The sequence below is a fragment of the Pavona decussata genome, unplaced genomic scaffold, assembly GCF_977016875.1.
Source record: "Pavona decussata unplaced genomic scaffold, jaPavDecu1.1 SCAFFOLD_134, whole genome shotgun sequence".
Classification (NCBI taxonomy): domain Eukaryota; kingdom Metazoa; phylum Cnidaria; class Anthozoa; order Scleractinia; family Agariciidae; genus Pavona; species Pavona decussata.
Window position 1 is genome coordinate 6,127,848 of NW_028145547.1, and position 15,619 is coordinate 6,143,466.

At 39.2% G+C, this 15,619-nt stretch overlaps 2 protein-coding genes across 3 annotated transcripts; one reads left to right on the top strand and one right to left on the bottom strand.

The window, feature by feature from the left end:
- Positions 1-357: 357 nt before the first annotated feature.
- On the bottom strand, positions 358-7,406 carry LOC146467975 (uncharacterized). Of its 2 annotated transcripts, none has more exons than XM_085125312.1 (4): positions 7,291-7,406; positions 5,541-5,627; positions 2,566-4,569; positions 358-1,955 (listed from the first exon to the last, which is right to left on the bottom strand). In XM_085125312.1, exons 2-4 carry the CDS (start codon positions 5,608-5,610, stop codon positions 526-528), a joined length of 3,504 nt encoding a protein of 1,167 aa, XP_084981438.1. In that variant the 5' UTR covers positions 5,611-5,627; positions 7,291-7,406; the 3' UTR covers positions 358-525. The 2 variants fall into 2 exon arrangements, with proteins under 2 accessions (XP_084981438.1, XP_084981437.1); XM_085125311.1 differs by having other exon boundaries at positions 360-1,959; positions 2,570-4,569.
- Positions 7,407-10,149: 2,743 nt separating this feature from the next.
- Positions 10,150-14,503, top strand: LOC146467976 (uncharacterized). The gene is made up of 2 exons (XM_085125546.1): positions 10,150-10,237; positions 12,814-14,503. Exon 2 carries the CDS (start codon positions 12,897-12,899, stop codon positions 13,821-13,823), a length of 927 nt encoding a protein of 308 aa, XP_084981672.1. The 5' UTR covers positions 10,150-10,237; positions 12,814-12,896; the 3' UTR covers positions 13,824-14,503.
- Positions 14,504-15,619: the final 1,116 nt, after the last annotated feature.

Consider the following 15,619-nt stretch of genomic DNA (forward strand, 5'->3'; position numbering starts at 1 on the left):
TGACATCATTGATCAACCTGTCAAACCAGTTCATAACCTGTTGGTAAGACTAAACTAAAATATGACGTCATCCTATAATGAGTGATCAAGACAATAGGCGGTGACGTCATCGTCGTTAATTTATGCCCCCGCGTATTAATGAGATTCCCCCGCGAAAAAGAGGCCTAACTGGTGCGCCCCTCACTACTGCTAAGCCAATCAAAACCCTGGAATTGCATCATACAATGATCCAGTTTTTAATAAACACACTTATTCCTGTCCCCCTGGTGTCTGTAATAAAGAAGGTCGACTGTATAATGATAATGGGACGTTGTCAGCGAAATGATACGGCTTCTTTATTCAATTCATGGCATGAATAACATGTAATATTAATAACGCACATAACTGTTGCAACATATTATTTCATTCTATTTGACAAACTGATGTCACCAATTTCGCAATTTTATAACAGTGGATTGATTTGATTTATATCAGTAAAACTACCGTTCTTGTGGCACTAAGCTGTTTTACACTGAAAAGAAAATCTCATTTTGGCCTCTTCTTCAGCTTTACTTCAACGCTAAAGCCATTCTTTAAATTCAAAAATCGAACTTTTTTGTAACCCCGAAGAACCCACACATTTGGTTTGTAGCAATCTGGCTCACCGTGGGTTTGGACATAGACGATGCTCTTCTGCACTTCCTCCTTCAGTGTGACCTCTACATCTTTTTTTGCACTCGATGAATGATACAGCTCTTCCTGCCCCACGTCGTCTGAATTAGTGAGAGGACTTGTCGCCGTGGGAAGATTTAAGCTGGGTATGCTTATACTGAGGTAAATAAATTTTGCAGTTTCCTCGGCCATGATTAGACAGTTTCCCCTACTTACTTCCTCTACAAGGCCATCGGCTGGAAGTGATGTGCTACTTGCAAACATAACATAACCAGTGATAGGATGACTGAGAGTGGACCACGATTTCGGTGTCTTGAGAAATTGAACAACGTGGGCGATGCTATTTTTCTGCAGAACTTTGTAAACTTCACTTCCTGTTGTTTCTTGGGCCGTTGCTAAGTCGGTTAAAGTTGTGTGATATGTATCAGTCGGTACCAATACAGCGTATTCGTATTGGCCGTTGGTAAGAGAGGTGCCATGATGAAACCACGCTGCGCCATAACGGCCTGATGTGCTTTTTTTCCCGTCATCTGTCTTGGAGGCCTGGTCATCCACATGAACTTTTAATATTGATTTGCTTCGACTTGGTATGTAGTAAAAGTTTGCTTTGGTATCAGTAAGGGTTGTGTAACTTGTGCCTGGAGAAGACGGTGTATAGGCGGTAAATGTAGCCGAATGGGATTTTTGAACTCCGTTTACCTTTATATGGGAAGAGCTGGTGAGCTTGTCTTGAAAAAGAGTTGTTTGAACGACTTTTGCATTTGTGTCTTGTGCCTTAATGTTACTTCCCAAACACACCAGTAAGTTCTCGAAAAAGAAAACAGATTTTTTAAACTCAAACTTGATATTTTTTCTCCAGCCCGTTAATTTATAATCTGGTTGTCGAAAGTTCATCCCAAAAATCCCGTTTTCTAAGGATCGTGTACCTTTAAAAGTAAGACCTCCAGCTAGACTCCTTCGGTTGTAAAATCTTGCCTTATTTATGTTTAAGTCATCCAGGTTTGGATCTCCCATCGCGATGGTTGTTGCCCCTGGAACCTTTGCCCAGTCCCATCCGTTTTCGACATCATGAACCCCAAGGCTTGATTCACTGTTGGCAATTAGAAGTGCCCCATGACTAGCAAACATGCCGTAAATATTTTCTTCGCCCGGCTTAATTTCATAGTCCCAAAGGAAATGGTTAAATCCTTTGGTTGTTACAACCCATTCTTTTCGCCGATGTACAGATAGAACGGCAAAATTCTTCGACCAGTGACCTTCAGGGGAGGGTTCGGCAGAAAATCCATTGGATGTAGCAGTCGATACTACCTTAAAAAAATGATAATCCAAGTAGTAGATTTCAAGCAGACGAAGCCAGTTTTAACAGCAAGAAAGTAGTGAAAGCGATTTTTCTACACTGTAGAAATAAAATTCCATTGGCAACACAGGACCGTTTCTGTGAGTAATAAAATATTTTAGGAACTAATGTGGTTCTCCAAGATTAGGGCCAAAATTGCTATTATTTTATGGATTGAAATGCTGAAATGCAGCCTTTAAGGCTATAATGAGTTGGTTGAGTTTATGGCTTTTAACAAACTTTTGAGTTGACTCAGGGGGCATTAGATATGTATCGGTAGTTTGGGATCTTTTAAAGATACAACGGTGTCAATACTTCACTGTTCACAAAGTATAGAGGCTCTATGCCTCCTTATCTTTAAACGTACCTGGCTATTTTCTTCGCTTGTTTATGATTTGGATTTTGTTGACTTCAGTGAAGGAGAAATGTTTCAACTAACTACTCAAATGATAACAATTTTTCCTGAAATAAAGTTATTGAACGCCGCCAATTACGTTTCCAAAACTTATCATCACCGCAGACGGTTTGTTCTATATAATCACAACTTAATTTTCAAAATAAAATAACAGGAGATCTACTTACTTTCTTCATAATGTCCAGAGATCCCAGACTGTTTAAATAGTACTTGTTCTTTCTAATCCTCCCATTTCTTAGATATTCTTTCACCCTTGAGTCGTTCTCATCATATAATCGCAAAAATAGTTCTGGTCCTTTCACATTGGTTATAGCTATTCCTGTTGGCGTTGATGCAGGCAAAATGGAAGGATGAAAAACGCTCATGTAAGCATACCCTGCCAATGCTGACTTGATGAGTACCTTGTTGACGTAATTTGGGAATCGTCCGTTTACACTGTTTGGAGTGGAATACTTAACCGATATAAGACGCAGCGTTTCAAGTCCTCGTCTGATGTTGTTGACCGATGTTGACGATAAAGAAAATTCAGTTCCTCCAAGAAGGTACTGAACCAAAGCAGCATTATGTAAGGCTTGTGGTACATAAGCTGATCCGTAAAATGCCTTGTGATGATGTCCTGTGAAGTCAGGTTTGATCACTCCTCCCAGTCCTTCATTCACTGCCAAAGCATTGTTCATCCACCGAACCAAGGCTTCCATATCTCGAATTCTGTCCTTGATTTCTATATTAGTGTCGGTTGGCATTACCAGCACGATGATGAGCCTAAAGAGCAGTAGCGTGATCATGCGGTCTGCAGTCGTTCCCTTGAGTTCGAAGGCTGGTGTTTGGTAAACTTCTCCAAAGTCGTTGTACCATTTTGCCGTGTTTATCAGGTCTAACAATCTGCATTTGTTTGAAGGTTTGTTCAGAGAGTCACTGATAAGAAACAGAGTGTGCATGAATCCAGCACCATCCCTGTTCATTTCGTGGTCCAAAGAGCCAAGGCCACTTCCGTCAGCAAATCCTTGCTCTTTTACGAAATCAAGAAGGTTGTTTATCTTGTTTAGTCGATCAAGGTTTAGTTTATTTATAGCATTTTGTACATCACAAGAGGTAAGTGAGGCTGAAGAAGTGGGTAAGTAGCTTTTAAATATGGTTTGCATTTTTCCGTTTTCACCTGCAATAACTTCATATGCACGGTTCTTCGTGGATTGCACATTAGAGTTAAGATTACCAAGTTGTGCAGTAACAGTATCCGCTATTTCATTACTACGAGATCTAAGATGGTATTCCAAAGCCAAAGGTAAAAGAATTTTCCTCATGATGTCTCCAAACTTTTTTCCATTTCTACAATCTCTGCAAAACAAAGGAGGTCCTACAACTTTATCCGCTTCGAAGATCAAGGCGTCGTAATCTGTATGAGCGTTTTTTACACTTTTCTGAAGGGAATCCCATCTCCCCTTGAGAAAACTTCCAGCTGGAAAGTTAGGACTCGTTTTCGTCTCATCGCAGTACCAGTTTTTGAGCCGGCTCTTAATGACCTCCAAACTCTTCTTCTTTCTGTCATCAATGGTCAAGGGTGAGGCAGGAATTGCTTGCTGACTCCAGTGATATGTCCTTTGCCACGTGTTGCTTGCGTCATACAGTTCCAAGCCAAACGGACTGATTGGAGGAACTATTTTATCGCGTGACTGTTTACCTACGCTGGACTTAAACTCGAGCAAGTCCATGAAGATAGTATCTGCATCACTTAGGACGAAGTTGACTACGTTGATAACAGCTGGGCTCGTCAAACTAGCACTAGTTAGCTTACATTCTGAAAACTTGATCCAAATGCCTCTCCATCCCTGAAATTCAAGATTGACTTCAAATTGAGCCAGTGTAGTGCTTGTGTGTTTAAATTCCACTCTGAGGGTTTTTCCTGGAGAGGCTACTTCTTTGTAGAACCAGACTTTGACGCCACCCCGTAAGAGCCAATCATTGGGGATGTTTGACGCCGAAGCAAATGTTAGTTTCAGTGTTGAGGCAGCGGTTGTTTGGCATTTCAACGACTTTTGTCCTTGCTTGACAGTCTTTTTGTCATCTGACAGCGTGACGGTACCCGATGGAATAGACTGAAAGCAATTTGTGTCGTCCGCATTTTCGAAATCGAAAAGGTGATTGCGAGAACAAACAGAGGAAGGTGGGACTGCAATGGAACAGAAACAACAAAAAGTCGTTGATCACGTGCTTTACGGTCAAGTGACGACAAAGTATTTAATATTTAGTGGATTACTTATCATAAACTTGATAAATACATGTCGCTTATCTTGGGATAGCAGGGACCATTTGTCACAATTTCATAGTTGTTCTTCCTTTTATTCGGCTGGTCCTCCATTAAACTACCGGAAGTTTGAAAGTCTTGTTTTTTCATACCAAAACAGTCTATCAAGTGTCTCTTTTCTCGTCAATACACTAGTCGACCACTTCCTTTAAAGCGAGTACTTTGCTGATTGAGCAAGTCGTTTTCACTTCCAGCTGTCAGAGTTCATCGATATTTTATATCCGGTAATCGACCACTCAAGATATTGTGCGAAGCTTTCACACTTTGATTGGTCGCTTGGCTCAGTCCTTGGAAAAACAGCACCAAATACTCAATACTCAGTCTTGGTATTTCTTCATGAGACTCTGGTATCATTGTTGCAACCAGAGGTTTGTGTAAGATGGGGCCACTCAAATAGGAAAGGAGACGCGTGGAGTGGAAATGTTTCCGAATTGAAAAATATTTCGGGCATGTGAGCTTTATCCCTTCTCGTTTTAGAACTGCTTTCTTTATACGTGGGAACATTTAATTGATGTGTTATAGAAAAATCACGGGATTACACTGTATTGGCTATATGTTCCGACAGTTTGTTGCGGAGTGTCTTTTTTCATGACAAGAAAACAGTCATTTTTGTTAGAACTCGTAAAAACCACTTATCAGCACTGAATCTCGTAATCTCATCTACAAAAATAACGCTCTCATTGATTCACAAAATTGAAGACAGAGTCCAATGCTTTATTTCAACGTCAATTATTGATCCCAGCGTGTCATTAATGGGACACTGCTTTAAGCAGGGCAGTATTTTGACGCTTGCCTGATTTTCGCCAAGGGTTGCCTTTAATTGGTTATTGACCTACCTGGCGCCTTAGTTAAGGGAACAATAAACAGCAGGTAAGTCAGATGCTGTAGAGCAAGACTTATGAACATTTTTGTGGTGCCCTTATCTGTCAAAATAAAGACATAAGTGAAGATTAGTATGGTGTTTGTGGTGCGGTCAGTTTGATAACTTTAGGCTGTTGCGACTGTCATGGCTAGTTACACGAAAACGTGAAGCCTTGAAAGTTCTAAACTAAAAAAGAAAACCTGCTTCGTCAAAGCTGATTGCAGATTGAATCTCTAACTTCGGGCCCACGGCAGGTTGTTCAAGTGAGAGAGAAAACACCTTGTCCATAATTTTCAAAACGCACGTTTCACTTTACCATGGGTTCTAGCGCTTTTTTCTATCCTTTGCGTTTCATAGTTTAATACAATCACAAGAAAAATCAATTAGCGATAAGGGGGGTAAGGGTTATGTTGAAAATGTAAAGACGAGACTCTATAGTTTTCGAAACCTGACCCCAGTTCAGTGTTAAAAGAAAAGAAAGAAAGAACATCCTCAAGGAAATAAATTTTACTGTTCACCATTCTGTGTACCGGGTAGAAATTTTTACACTAGGTAATTAAAGTTGTTCCCTCTTCTATCTACAAGAACACGAAAATTAAGGAGCTTGTTTAACAGTCCCACTTAAACACTCAAACAAATCACATTACCTAAAGAGTGCCCTTGAATGAGAGATCAATCCTGTCGAGAAATGTGTCGAGAGAAAGCGGTGGTGGATCTCTTAAGGTAAAATTCTACAAAAGAACCGCCTCTTTGCCGGTTACGTGAGGTATTTATTATTCCAAGTTAAAAATACCAGAAATGTTAGCTCAGAGAAAAGGGTAACCGCACGTACTATGGTTCCATAGGTTCATATCCTCGTAAACGTATATCCCCTGGTGAGATGTGACCGTATTCTTTGGACAACCTGTTCTAGAATACAATTCTACTTTATTGTCAAAATCACGACCATTTTACCTACGTACCATACGTTAGGTTCTCATAACAATACGTGTGAGTAAATGTCCTAAAGAAGTCGAAGAGGATATTGAAACAGTTTGCTACTTTCTTTAACTGATCTTGGCAAACGATTTTAGCTTTTAAGTCCGCGGGTGAATCCTAAGGTGCCAATCATTCAAATGAAAACTACTTAGCAGTACATTCCAGCGTTGTTGTTTTTCTCGCTTCAATCTTGGAATGAGCGCTGGCGAATGAAACGAGTTAAGCTAGGACGGAACTTTGAAGAATTTAGGGTGCTTTACTCTATGAGTAGATAACCTACGGCTGTTGGAGCATTGATTTGGCGAGTAAAATGATCGCACTAGTTTTTTTTTCTTCTTTTTTTATCACACAGCAAAGCCAACCAGCTGAAATCACATCACTCTTTTGGAAGATCACTCCAGGCCACATAACTTTTTTACTTTACCATGGTTAATACATAGGTTAATTCATAGGTTAATACAGTCTCAAGAAAACAAAAGTCAATTAGCAACAAGGAGCCAAGGGTTATCTTGAAAATGCAAAGATGAGAGTCTATAGTTTTCGAAAGCTGACCCCAGTTTAACATGTAAAAAAAAGAAACAAAATCGTCAAGGGAACAAATTTTGCACCATTCTGATTACTGGGTAGAAATTTGTACACTCCGTAATTAAAGTTATTCCCTCTTCCATCTACAAGAAAAAGAAAATTAAAGAGCTTATTTTAACAGTCCCACTTAAACACTCAATCCCAGGTTAATATCACCTTACCTGAAGAATGCCCTTGAATCAGAGCCGGATCAGTCCTGTCGTGAACTGTGTCGAGAGGAAGAGGTGGTGGACCTTTTTAAGATTAAATTTAACAAAAAGAACCGCCTCTTTGTTACGTGAGGTATTTATTATTCACGAGTGAAAAATGCTAGAAATGATAGCTTGGAGCAAAGGGCAAATACACGTACTACGGGTTCATAGGTTTATGTCCTCGTAAAAGTATATCCCCTTGTGAGCAGTGACCGTATTCATTGGACAACCTGTTCTAGAACCAAATTCTACTTTATTGTCAAAATCACGACCATTTTACCTCCGTACCATACGTTTATTGTTTCTTTTAACAATAACCGTGTGAGTATAGTTCCTAAAAGTCGAAGAGGATATTGAAACAGTTTCGGATTCTTTCTTTCTTTAACCATTCACTCTCCAAGTCAAATCTTGATCTTGGCAAACGGTTTTAGCTTTTTAGTCTGCGGGTGAATCCTAAGGAATCAATCTTTCAAATGAAAGTTACTGAGAAGTACTTTCCAGCACTGTTGTTTTCCTTGCTTCAATTTGAGGTAAAAACACGACGCTTAAAGGGGAAGTATCACGAAAATTTGCTGTCATTTCAAAACCCAAAAATGTTTGCCGGACAACAGAAACAAAAAATAATTGTCTAGTTTTGTTATAAATTATCACCCCAGTGCAACAAAACTGTCGATCAGGGCCTCTGGCCAGAGACAGAGTAGGTCGGAATGGATTGAAACTTGAAAAATGTTAGGCTAATGTTTTTCAAGTTTTCGTAGTTTTGTTTCCAAAGTGCGCTAGGACAGAATACGAGTTGTTTCTGTCAAGAATTGAGTTGATTTCTCTCCTCTCGTTGTTCTAGAATTATTTTGTCGCTAAGTGAAGGTCTTATTTCACCATTTTTAACAAAAGATATCAAAAACCCCATGATACTTCCCCTTCAATATGAGATATGATCGATGGCGTTCAGATCATTTTTCGCTCGTGAAAAAGTCGACTTGCACCTGCTCAAACTTCATGGGGAATATTAGATGGCAACAATCAAATAAAATCCACGGCCTCCTCTTGAATACACGCCCTGGCTACCCACGCAACACGCCTTTTCGTCTGACATGTGGTAACCGTGATATGTGTTAAAAAAAAAGAGCTGGAAAAACACCATGAATGAGCACCCCTGTGGAAGGTGCAGTTTGCTATAATTCTCCTTACGATCTTTCATTCACCTGTGAACTCTTAAACCTAGACTAAGCACTAAGGGTGCATTTCAGTGGTACAGCCATTCATTTTCCTATTCCGGCTCAGGGATAAAAGAATACACAGAATATCAGCTCCCAAAAAATGCGATTTCACCTCAGATTCAAAATCTTCCCAAAAGAACGCAATTTCTCTTATTCTTCATTTTGCTATTCCGTTCATTCTAAAAACAGAATTAAGGCACCAAAGAACAATAATTCCCAAAATAGTACCAAACGAACGCGCTCTAGGTGAACTTGTCAAACAAAAATTTCGACAGACCAGGTTTAGAAATCCTAAGATCACTCTCCAAAAGAATGAACAAGATGGCTAAACGTCTGTGACGCTTACGTGATTCCAATAGTATATGCACAGTTTCTTTTATCACAACTACGTTACGTCCGTGCTCATTCAGATCCTCCAGTTGGGAGAAATTCTTTACTAGCCTTTTATTATTCTGCAGATTCACAACTGCATGAACTGGCTGTCATATAAACGTGGTATAAATGTACGTTTCATATTTCTTTTAGCTTCGAACATTTCGCCACAGCATAAAGCACTCACCGTCATGAAAACGGCTTACAGCACTTTCACATCGTAAAAAAAATGAAAGTCCTACTAGTGTAATGTGAACACCATCCCCTCCATCTTCGCCTCCAAAGACGATTGCTAAATGAATTCACAAGGTCATTCGACAAAACACACCAATCTATTGACTAGTACTATAACGGGTACTGACATGCACTATATATCGCGAAAGACTAGTGTCGTATATCAAACCCTAGAAAGGGTATTTCATAAGATATCGAAACACCAACAAGTGGGTTGAAGTCGCCGTCTTCAAGGAGTTTGGATTCCAGATGAAAGAGTTCTTTCAAGTGTATGGTTAGCCTGTCAACGTCTGAATAATTCTTGGAGAAATCTGAAGAAAAATCGCAAAAAACTGATATTCTGGCAATTATATTAGGACCAAACCTCCTCCTGCACGGTTAAGAAATGTCTTTTGTGTTTTCCTAATGCGTTATTAATTAGATTAGAAAGCATCAGATAAAGACAGATGGAACGTTGAGCTGGCCTTTTAGCCAAAACTTAAACAACTTGGGGCAATCTTTAAAGACGATACTCTTCCGTTGGCGCGCAATACTTTGCGTTTTTCAGTCATGTGAATGTAGTTGTCCACTTATCTCGCTTTTAGTTCGATGGATGAACTAAAATTGTTCCTCGTCAGTTCACTGGTACGCATTCGGATACAGCGACCGGGATGGAGAAAGAATGTGGAGACATAACAAAACTGTGACCTTTAACTATGACTATGACCTAAGAATAACCTTTTGGTCGAAAATCCAACCGATAATAGTGCTTTCGTTAAGACTGTTGCCTCTCTGCAATACGAAGATGTGTCTCCTTGGAAAATCCGCCCTTAAATGTTACATTTAAGAAACTGATCTACAAGAAGGAAACAACATAGATCACAAAAATTTCATCTTAACGTGATACTCGTTCAGAGTCCTACCACCTGTGACTGTAATTGACCTCGAAGGGTACCACGTTCCTCAGAGTCAAATTTCACTCATAAATAATAACGTAAATTGAAACCTGAACATATATTCTTTGTGAGCCAGAAGTTAACCATTAAACCTCACCGCTAGCTACAACGTGTTCCCCGATCACAAGAGAGCTCTGTGGCCATCATCAAATAATTTTAGTAAGTTGAATAGATTATTTCCTCGCTATTTCTAGAGATGGATGCATGCTCGGATAGATTAATTTAAAGCAATCAACTTTCTAAGCTATTTTAATAGAACCTGAAGATGAATTTATTGCACATCCAGATAAATGCTTTTTCTTTTGTTAGTCTCTTTTTTCTATACAGCTTCCTGCGAACTTAAGTTGTCGTGTTTCTTGTCTCTTCATCATCAAGTTTCATTCGATTCCGCACGTCGACGCTATATGTCAGTTGAGTTTGTTGTTATTTCTCGTCTCTGTTCCGAGGGTTTTTTTCCGGGTTATCCGGGCTTCCTCCCTCCACAAAAAACCAACTGACTTGCAAATTCCAATTCGACCTGAAACAACGGACAGCTTTGAAACTAGCGTCTAGATCTCTTTGGCCCTCCTCGGGTAAACAAATTACGTTTACAAAGGGACAACATATTTCGAAAGGCAAGGCTTTTCTTTTTCAGGGTCCTAATGATGCTTTACCACGTGCAAATATCAATGAAGGTACATAATAGAAATTTTATGGACTTGTTACAATCATATAATTAAAGCTACTTTCCAATTTGAAGAAACTGTGTGGTAAACTTCATTGTTTTAAGAAAAAATTGTCACTCTTTTCTAAGGAAAATTTTATTTTACTTTTTCGTTCCAATTATTCTTATAGCTTATTACTTAATAATTAGCAAAGGAAGTATCAGGTCAGTAATGGCTTTTTGTCAAGTTCACACCAGCTGCTTTTATTGTGCTAAAACAGGTCTTACAATTGAGCAAAAATCTTTTAATGAGTACTGGTTTGATGTCTCTTACTATTTTACATCAGTACGTCAAGGATGTTTGGTGATGGTGAGGATTCGATTGAACATTTCATAGCAAAAGAAAAGGCATAATCAAACACTTTCCGTCCCAGGAAAATAATTTTGTCTGAACGATGTTCGTCAGTCTTTAAACTAAATTATTCATCAGACTCTGACATAATATGGTACAGCCAAAGGGCTTAAACACTGTGCTACCATCCAGTTGACGATGATAAGTGGTAGAAGAAAAGAATAATTCGCTAAAATCAATATTAAAAAATAGAAAATTGATTCATGATCAGTGGCTATACGTTCCGTATCGTATCAGTGGTCAAAAAGCGCGATTAATTGACTAGGAACTTGAAAGCTTCATTTATTTTTGTTCTAGCTTAATTTCGAATTACCATCATACATGAGGAATTACGATCAACAACAAAACAAAAGGAATTGTTAAAGACCCGTCTGAATTTGAGTGACGCATTTTGATATAAGGTAAAAAGGAAGTAAAAAATTAGCCGAATTGGTGTTATTATGGAACGCCAAGCAAGACTGCAAGTCTTTTACTTAACTTCATGAACTGCATATTGCCACTGCTAAGAGACAACTACCACTACTGAGGGACAGTTAAGTGGAGTTAGCTATGCACGGTATTGATCGATATTGCATTTTAGTTCAAGATTTGAAATCTGAAAGTTGAACTAAATCTCTTACTTGGCTCTGGCGTAGGTTTCTCAAAACTCCCGAAAACTTTGCGGGCCCGAAAAGCTCCTCGTAAAGCTACGAACATCTGGGACTCGGAAAAAGTCGCGTCACGTCATTTTTCCCCGATAATTTTCGGGTACTACTGAAGCTCCCAAAATGCGTTTTCGGGGATTCTTTTTTCCGTTAAAAGGTTGCATCGCGTTACGATTATCAACGAAAGGGTTATCCGAAACGACAGTTTGAGTTAACTGACAGATACTGGACTAAACTTAGGCTAAAACATGTCTAAAAGCCAACAGAAAACCTGAAAATCTCGCAGGCATCAATAAGCAGAACGAGGTCAAAAACACACGTTGAATCGCACACATTGGTGGTTTTTGATGGTTTTCGTTTTCGTCTTCCAATGGTTCACGAGATAGTTAAGATAAACGGCAGTTGTCTTAGGGCGTGTTTTAAGTTCTGAGTTCACGTGTTATTGACCGGCGCAGTATCTGGAGGTATCTCTTTTACGATAGACTGTCTCCACTGTGACGTCATACGTACAAAGATTGCTACTAGTTGTAGTAAATATGTGTCTGTGCAAAACGCAGTTCCAGTGAACAGGCAGTGAAAAAAACAATTACCTAGCGGAAGAAGACGTTCTTAGCTCTTCAGTGCCGGTAACAGATGCTTCACGGCTTTTTGTTAACTTTTATTCACATTTATGGTCAAGAAACTCTTTACGGTGGTTCAGTCAATTTCCTCGACTGGATATAAATTTATCGAGGTTTCCACGTATGCTTGCTGGCATTTTTACCAACAACGACAATCTTATGCATTTTATGTTTTTAACAACGACTGCTTTAATTTACAGGACTGGAACCCAACTTACAACAAGGTTAAATAATTTTCACTGGTAAATTGCATGCATTACTCAGACAAAAAAACCCTGAGCACACCTACATGACTACATAAGCAAACAGCATGCATCCAACCTTGTTAGAAATTAAAATTTTTTCTGACATTTTTTATTATTACTTATTTGTGAACGTTGCTGTCCAAGCCATTTCTAACTTTCATTTTGTTTTAGGTCAAGTCTACTGCTCTCTCTCTCGGTCATCTGCCGAACCATGCCCCGAAGGTCACTGTTCCACGAGCTTTGTCCCTCTATCTATGCATCGATGCAAGAACTGGGCTGTAACGGCCAAGGGATCTAACCGTTTCGTTTGGAATTTCGAAACTTCTGAGAAAGAAAATGTTTACGGAATGTTTGCCGCTCATGGTACTCTCCCTGTTGCCAAAAGTGAAACGAGCCTTGAGGTTCATGATGTCAGAAATGGGTGGGACTGGGCCAAGGTTCCTGGAGCGAGAACCATTGCGATAAGAACTCCAAACATAGATGACCTGATTATTGGAAAAGGAAGGTTTATCAATCCACGGAAGCTAGCTAGAGGCCTAACGTTTAAGGGTACAATGGGGCTAGAAAACGGTTTGTTTGGCACGGACTTTCATCAACCGAACTATAGATTGAAAAGTTGGAGAAGTAGGATCCAGCTGGACTGTAAAAGATCGGTGTTCTTTTTTGAAAACTTACTGGTGTGTTTAGGAAGTGTCATCGTGGCACAACAAACTAAAAGGAAATTGGTTCAAACAACTTTTTTTCAAGACAGGTTTAGAAGATCATCATCGCACAGGGTTGCAGAAACATCTTCAACCCCACTCCCTGTCACGACACCGTCCTCTTCAGGTAAAAACTACACAACGCTCACTGATACCAAAGGTAACTTTTACTACATACCAAACCCCAGTAAATTGATTCTAAAAGTTCATGTGAAAAATCAGAACTCTAAGAAAGATGACCGGAGCACCACAACATCTGGACATTACGGGAAGGCTTGGTTCGATCATGAGAGAACCCCTGTTTTAAATACGAAAGACTCCCATTACGAATACACTATCTTGAAACCGACAAACACTTATCACCAACCATTAAGAAACCTAGCAACGGTCCAGGAAACACCAGGAGATAAAATTTATGAAGTTTTGAAGAAGGATGACACGGCCCATATTGTCCGATTTTTAAAGTCACCGAAGTCATAGTCCTCTGTAACCCATTCTATCGTTGATTATGTTATCTTTGCAACATCTTCATCGTTTCCATTCCCGGGTCCAGTAGCCAATGTAAGTGAAAAAAACTGTCTCATCATGGCCAAGTTACTACACAGTTTGTCTACCTCAGTATTAGCTCTCCCTATTTAAATCTTCGCTTGAGTTCAATGCCTCTAACCAATTCAGATGACGTTGGGCAAGAGGAACTATATCAGTCATCAAGGCAAGAGCGAGAAATAGAGGTTACACTGAGAAGACGAGTACAAGCCTTAAGTCTGGGTGAACCCTACAGACACAAGACCTCGACTGAACTCGTTCTCTGAACCTCAAGAATGGCTTCAGTGTTGAAGTAAAGTTGAAGATCAGACCGTAAAATATTATTAAGGGACACCACACTCAGGCCTCTCGATTATTCACTAAAAGATGTTTTAAGAAGAAAAATCAGCGATACTCATCAGTCCCAAATTCAAAGATAACAAATAATAAGAGTGCATTTAATTTACACTATATCGTGCACAATATACTCATTACAATCTAGGGTACAATCGGTATAAGCGTTTTCATGTCCAAACCTTTTTGGAGTTTGATTGATCCTAAAGTTTATACTTGCATTACGATATGTTCGCATTAACACCTTTGTAAGCAGACAGAAATGATTGTCATTTTTAAAACATGAATAACTACAACGATGTCATTAAAGCCAGCGTGTGTGTGTTAACCCTATCATAATTATTTTCTATCGCTTTTATATTTCCTCTTTTTAAGGCTTCATGACTGTCCCCTCAATGTAATTTCCGAACAAGGTTCCGTAAGGAAAAGGGCGAAAGAAAACAGCGAATGTGAAAGGGGAGGAGGCGCGCTGACACTGGGATCTACTTGCCAGTTGCCTTTCTCTATCTTCCCTATATATTGGGAGCCTTTCCACAGGCTGACATTTGCCTTTCATGGCAATAAAGCGTGTTTAAGTTACATTGTGGATGACCCATTTGTGCCGCACTAGTAATCTGATTTCTTTCCTGTGATATACACAGATCTCCGTTTGTTAGAAAACAGAGAAATGAAATGAAGGAACGTATCATTGAGTTAGGCAGGAAATTTTCAAACGTGGAGTTATCTCTGTTTCCTTGTGACTCTTAACATGTAGCCATGACTGTCGAAACATGTTAAATATCCCGTCTTTTGGCAGGAGTTTCACTCTTTTCAGACATCTCGACTTCATTTTTACCAAGTAGGTGAACCATCCTGAAGCCATATTTGATACAGGAAAAAGTGCAGCGACGACGAAAATCAAGTGTTTGTCATGTGACAAAATACATCCGATTCGCGGGGTATTTTGTAGCTTGTACATGTGCTCGAGTCTTCGCTGCCGTCCACCATTTTGAATAGCAAGTTTATGCAACAGGACGGCTGATGTGGTGGGACGGCAAATTGTGCTTGTGTGACCAACTTGACGGCCAAGATGACTCTAGATTGTAACATTCCTACCGCTCATGGTTTTCAGGTTGTCAAAGACAAGAGAATGATAATAATAATAATAATAATAATAATAATAATAATAATAATAATAATAATGATAATAATAATAGTAATAATAATAATAATAATAATAATAGTAATAATAATAATAATAATAATAATAATAATAATAATAATAATAACCTTTATTTACCCTCGGCAGTGTTTATAGCACAAGTGCTAGTGGGGCCGAGCATTAAACCTCATAAAGAAATAATATAAATTGAAAATAACATGGTTAAAAATCCCAACTGGCAGGAGGCAGACCAGCT

What these genes read in the sequence shown, in the direction of transcription:
- LOC146467975 (XM_085125312.1), bottom strand. Translation starts at nt 5,610, where the DNA reads ATGTTCATAAGTCTTGCTCTACAGCATCTGACTTACCTGCTGTTTATT. An exon ending in TCCCTTAACTAAGGCGCCAG is followed by an intron (nt 4,570 to 5,540) that starts GTAGGTCAATAA and finishes GTTCCATTGCAG; the next exon opens with TCCCACCTTCCTCTGTTTGT. An exon ending in GGACATTATGAAGAAAGTAA is followed by an intron (nt 1,956 to 2,565) that starts GTAGATCTCCTG and finishes TTTTTAAGGTAG; the next exon opens with TATCGACTGCTACATCCAAT.
- LOC146467976 (XM_085125546.1), top strand. Translation starts at nt 12,897, where the DNA reads ATGCATCGATGCAAGAACTGGGCTGTAACGGCCAAGGGATCTAACCGT.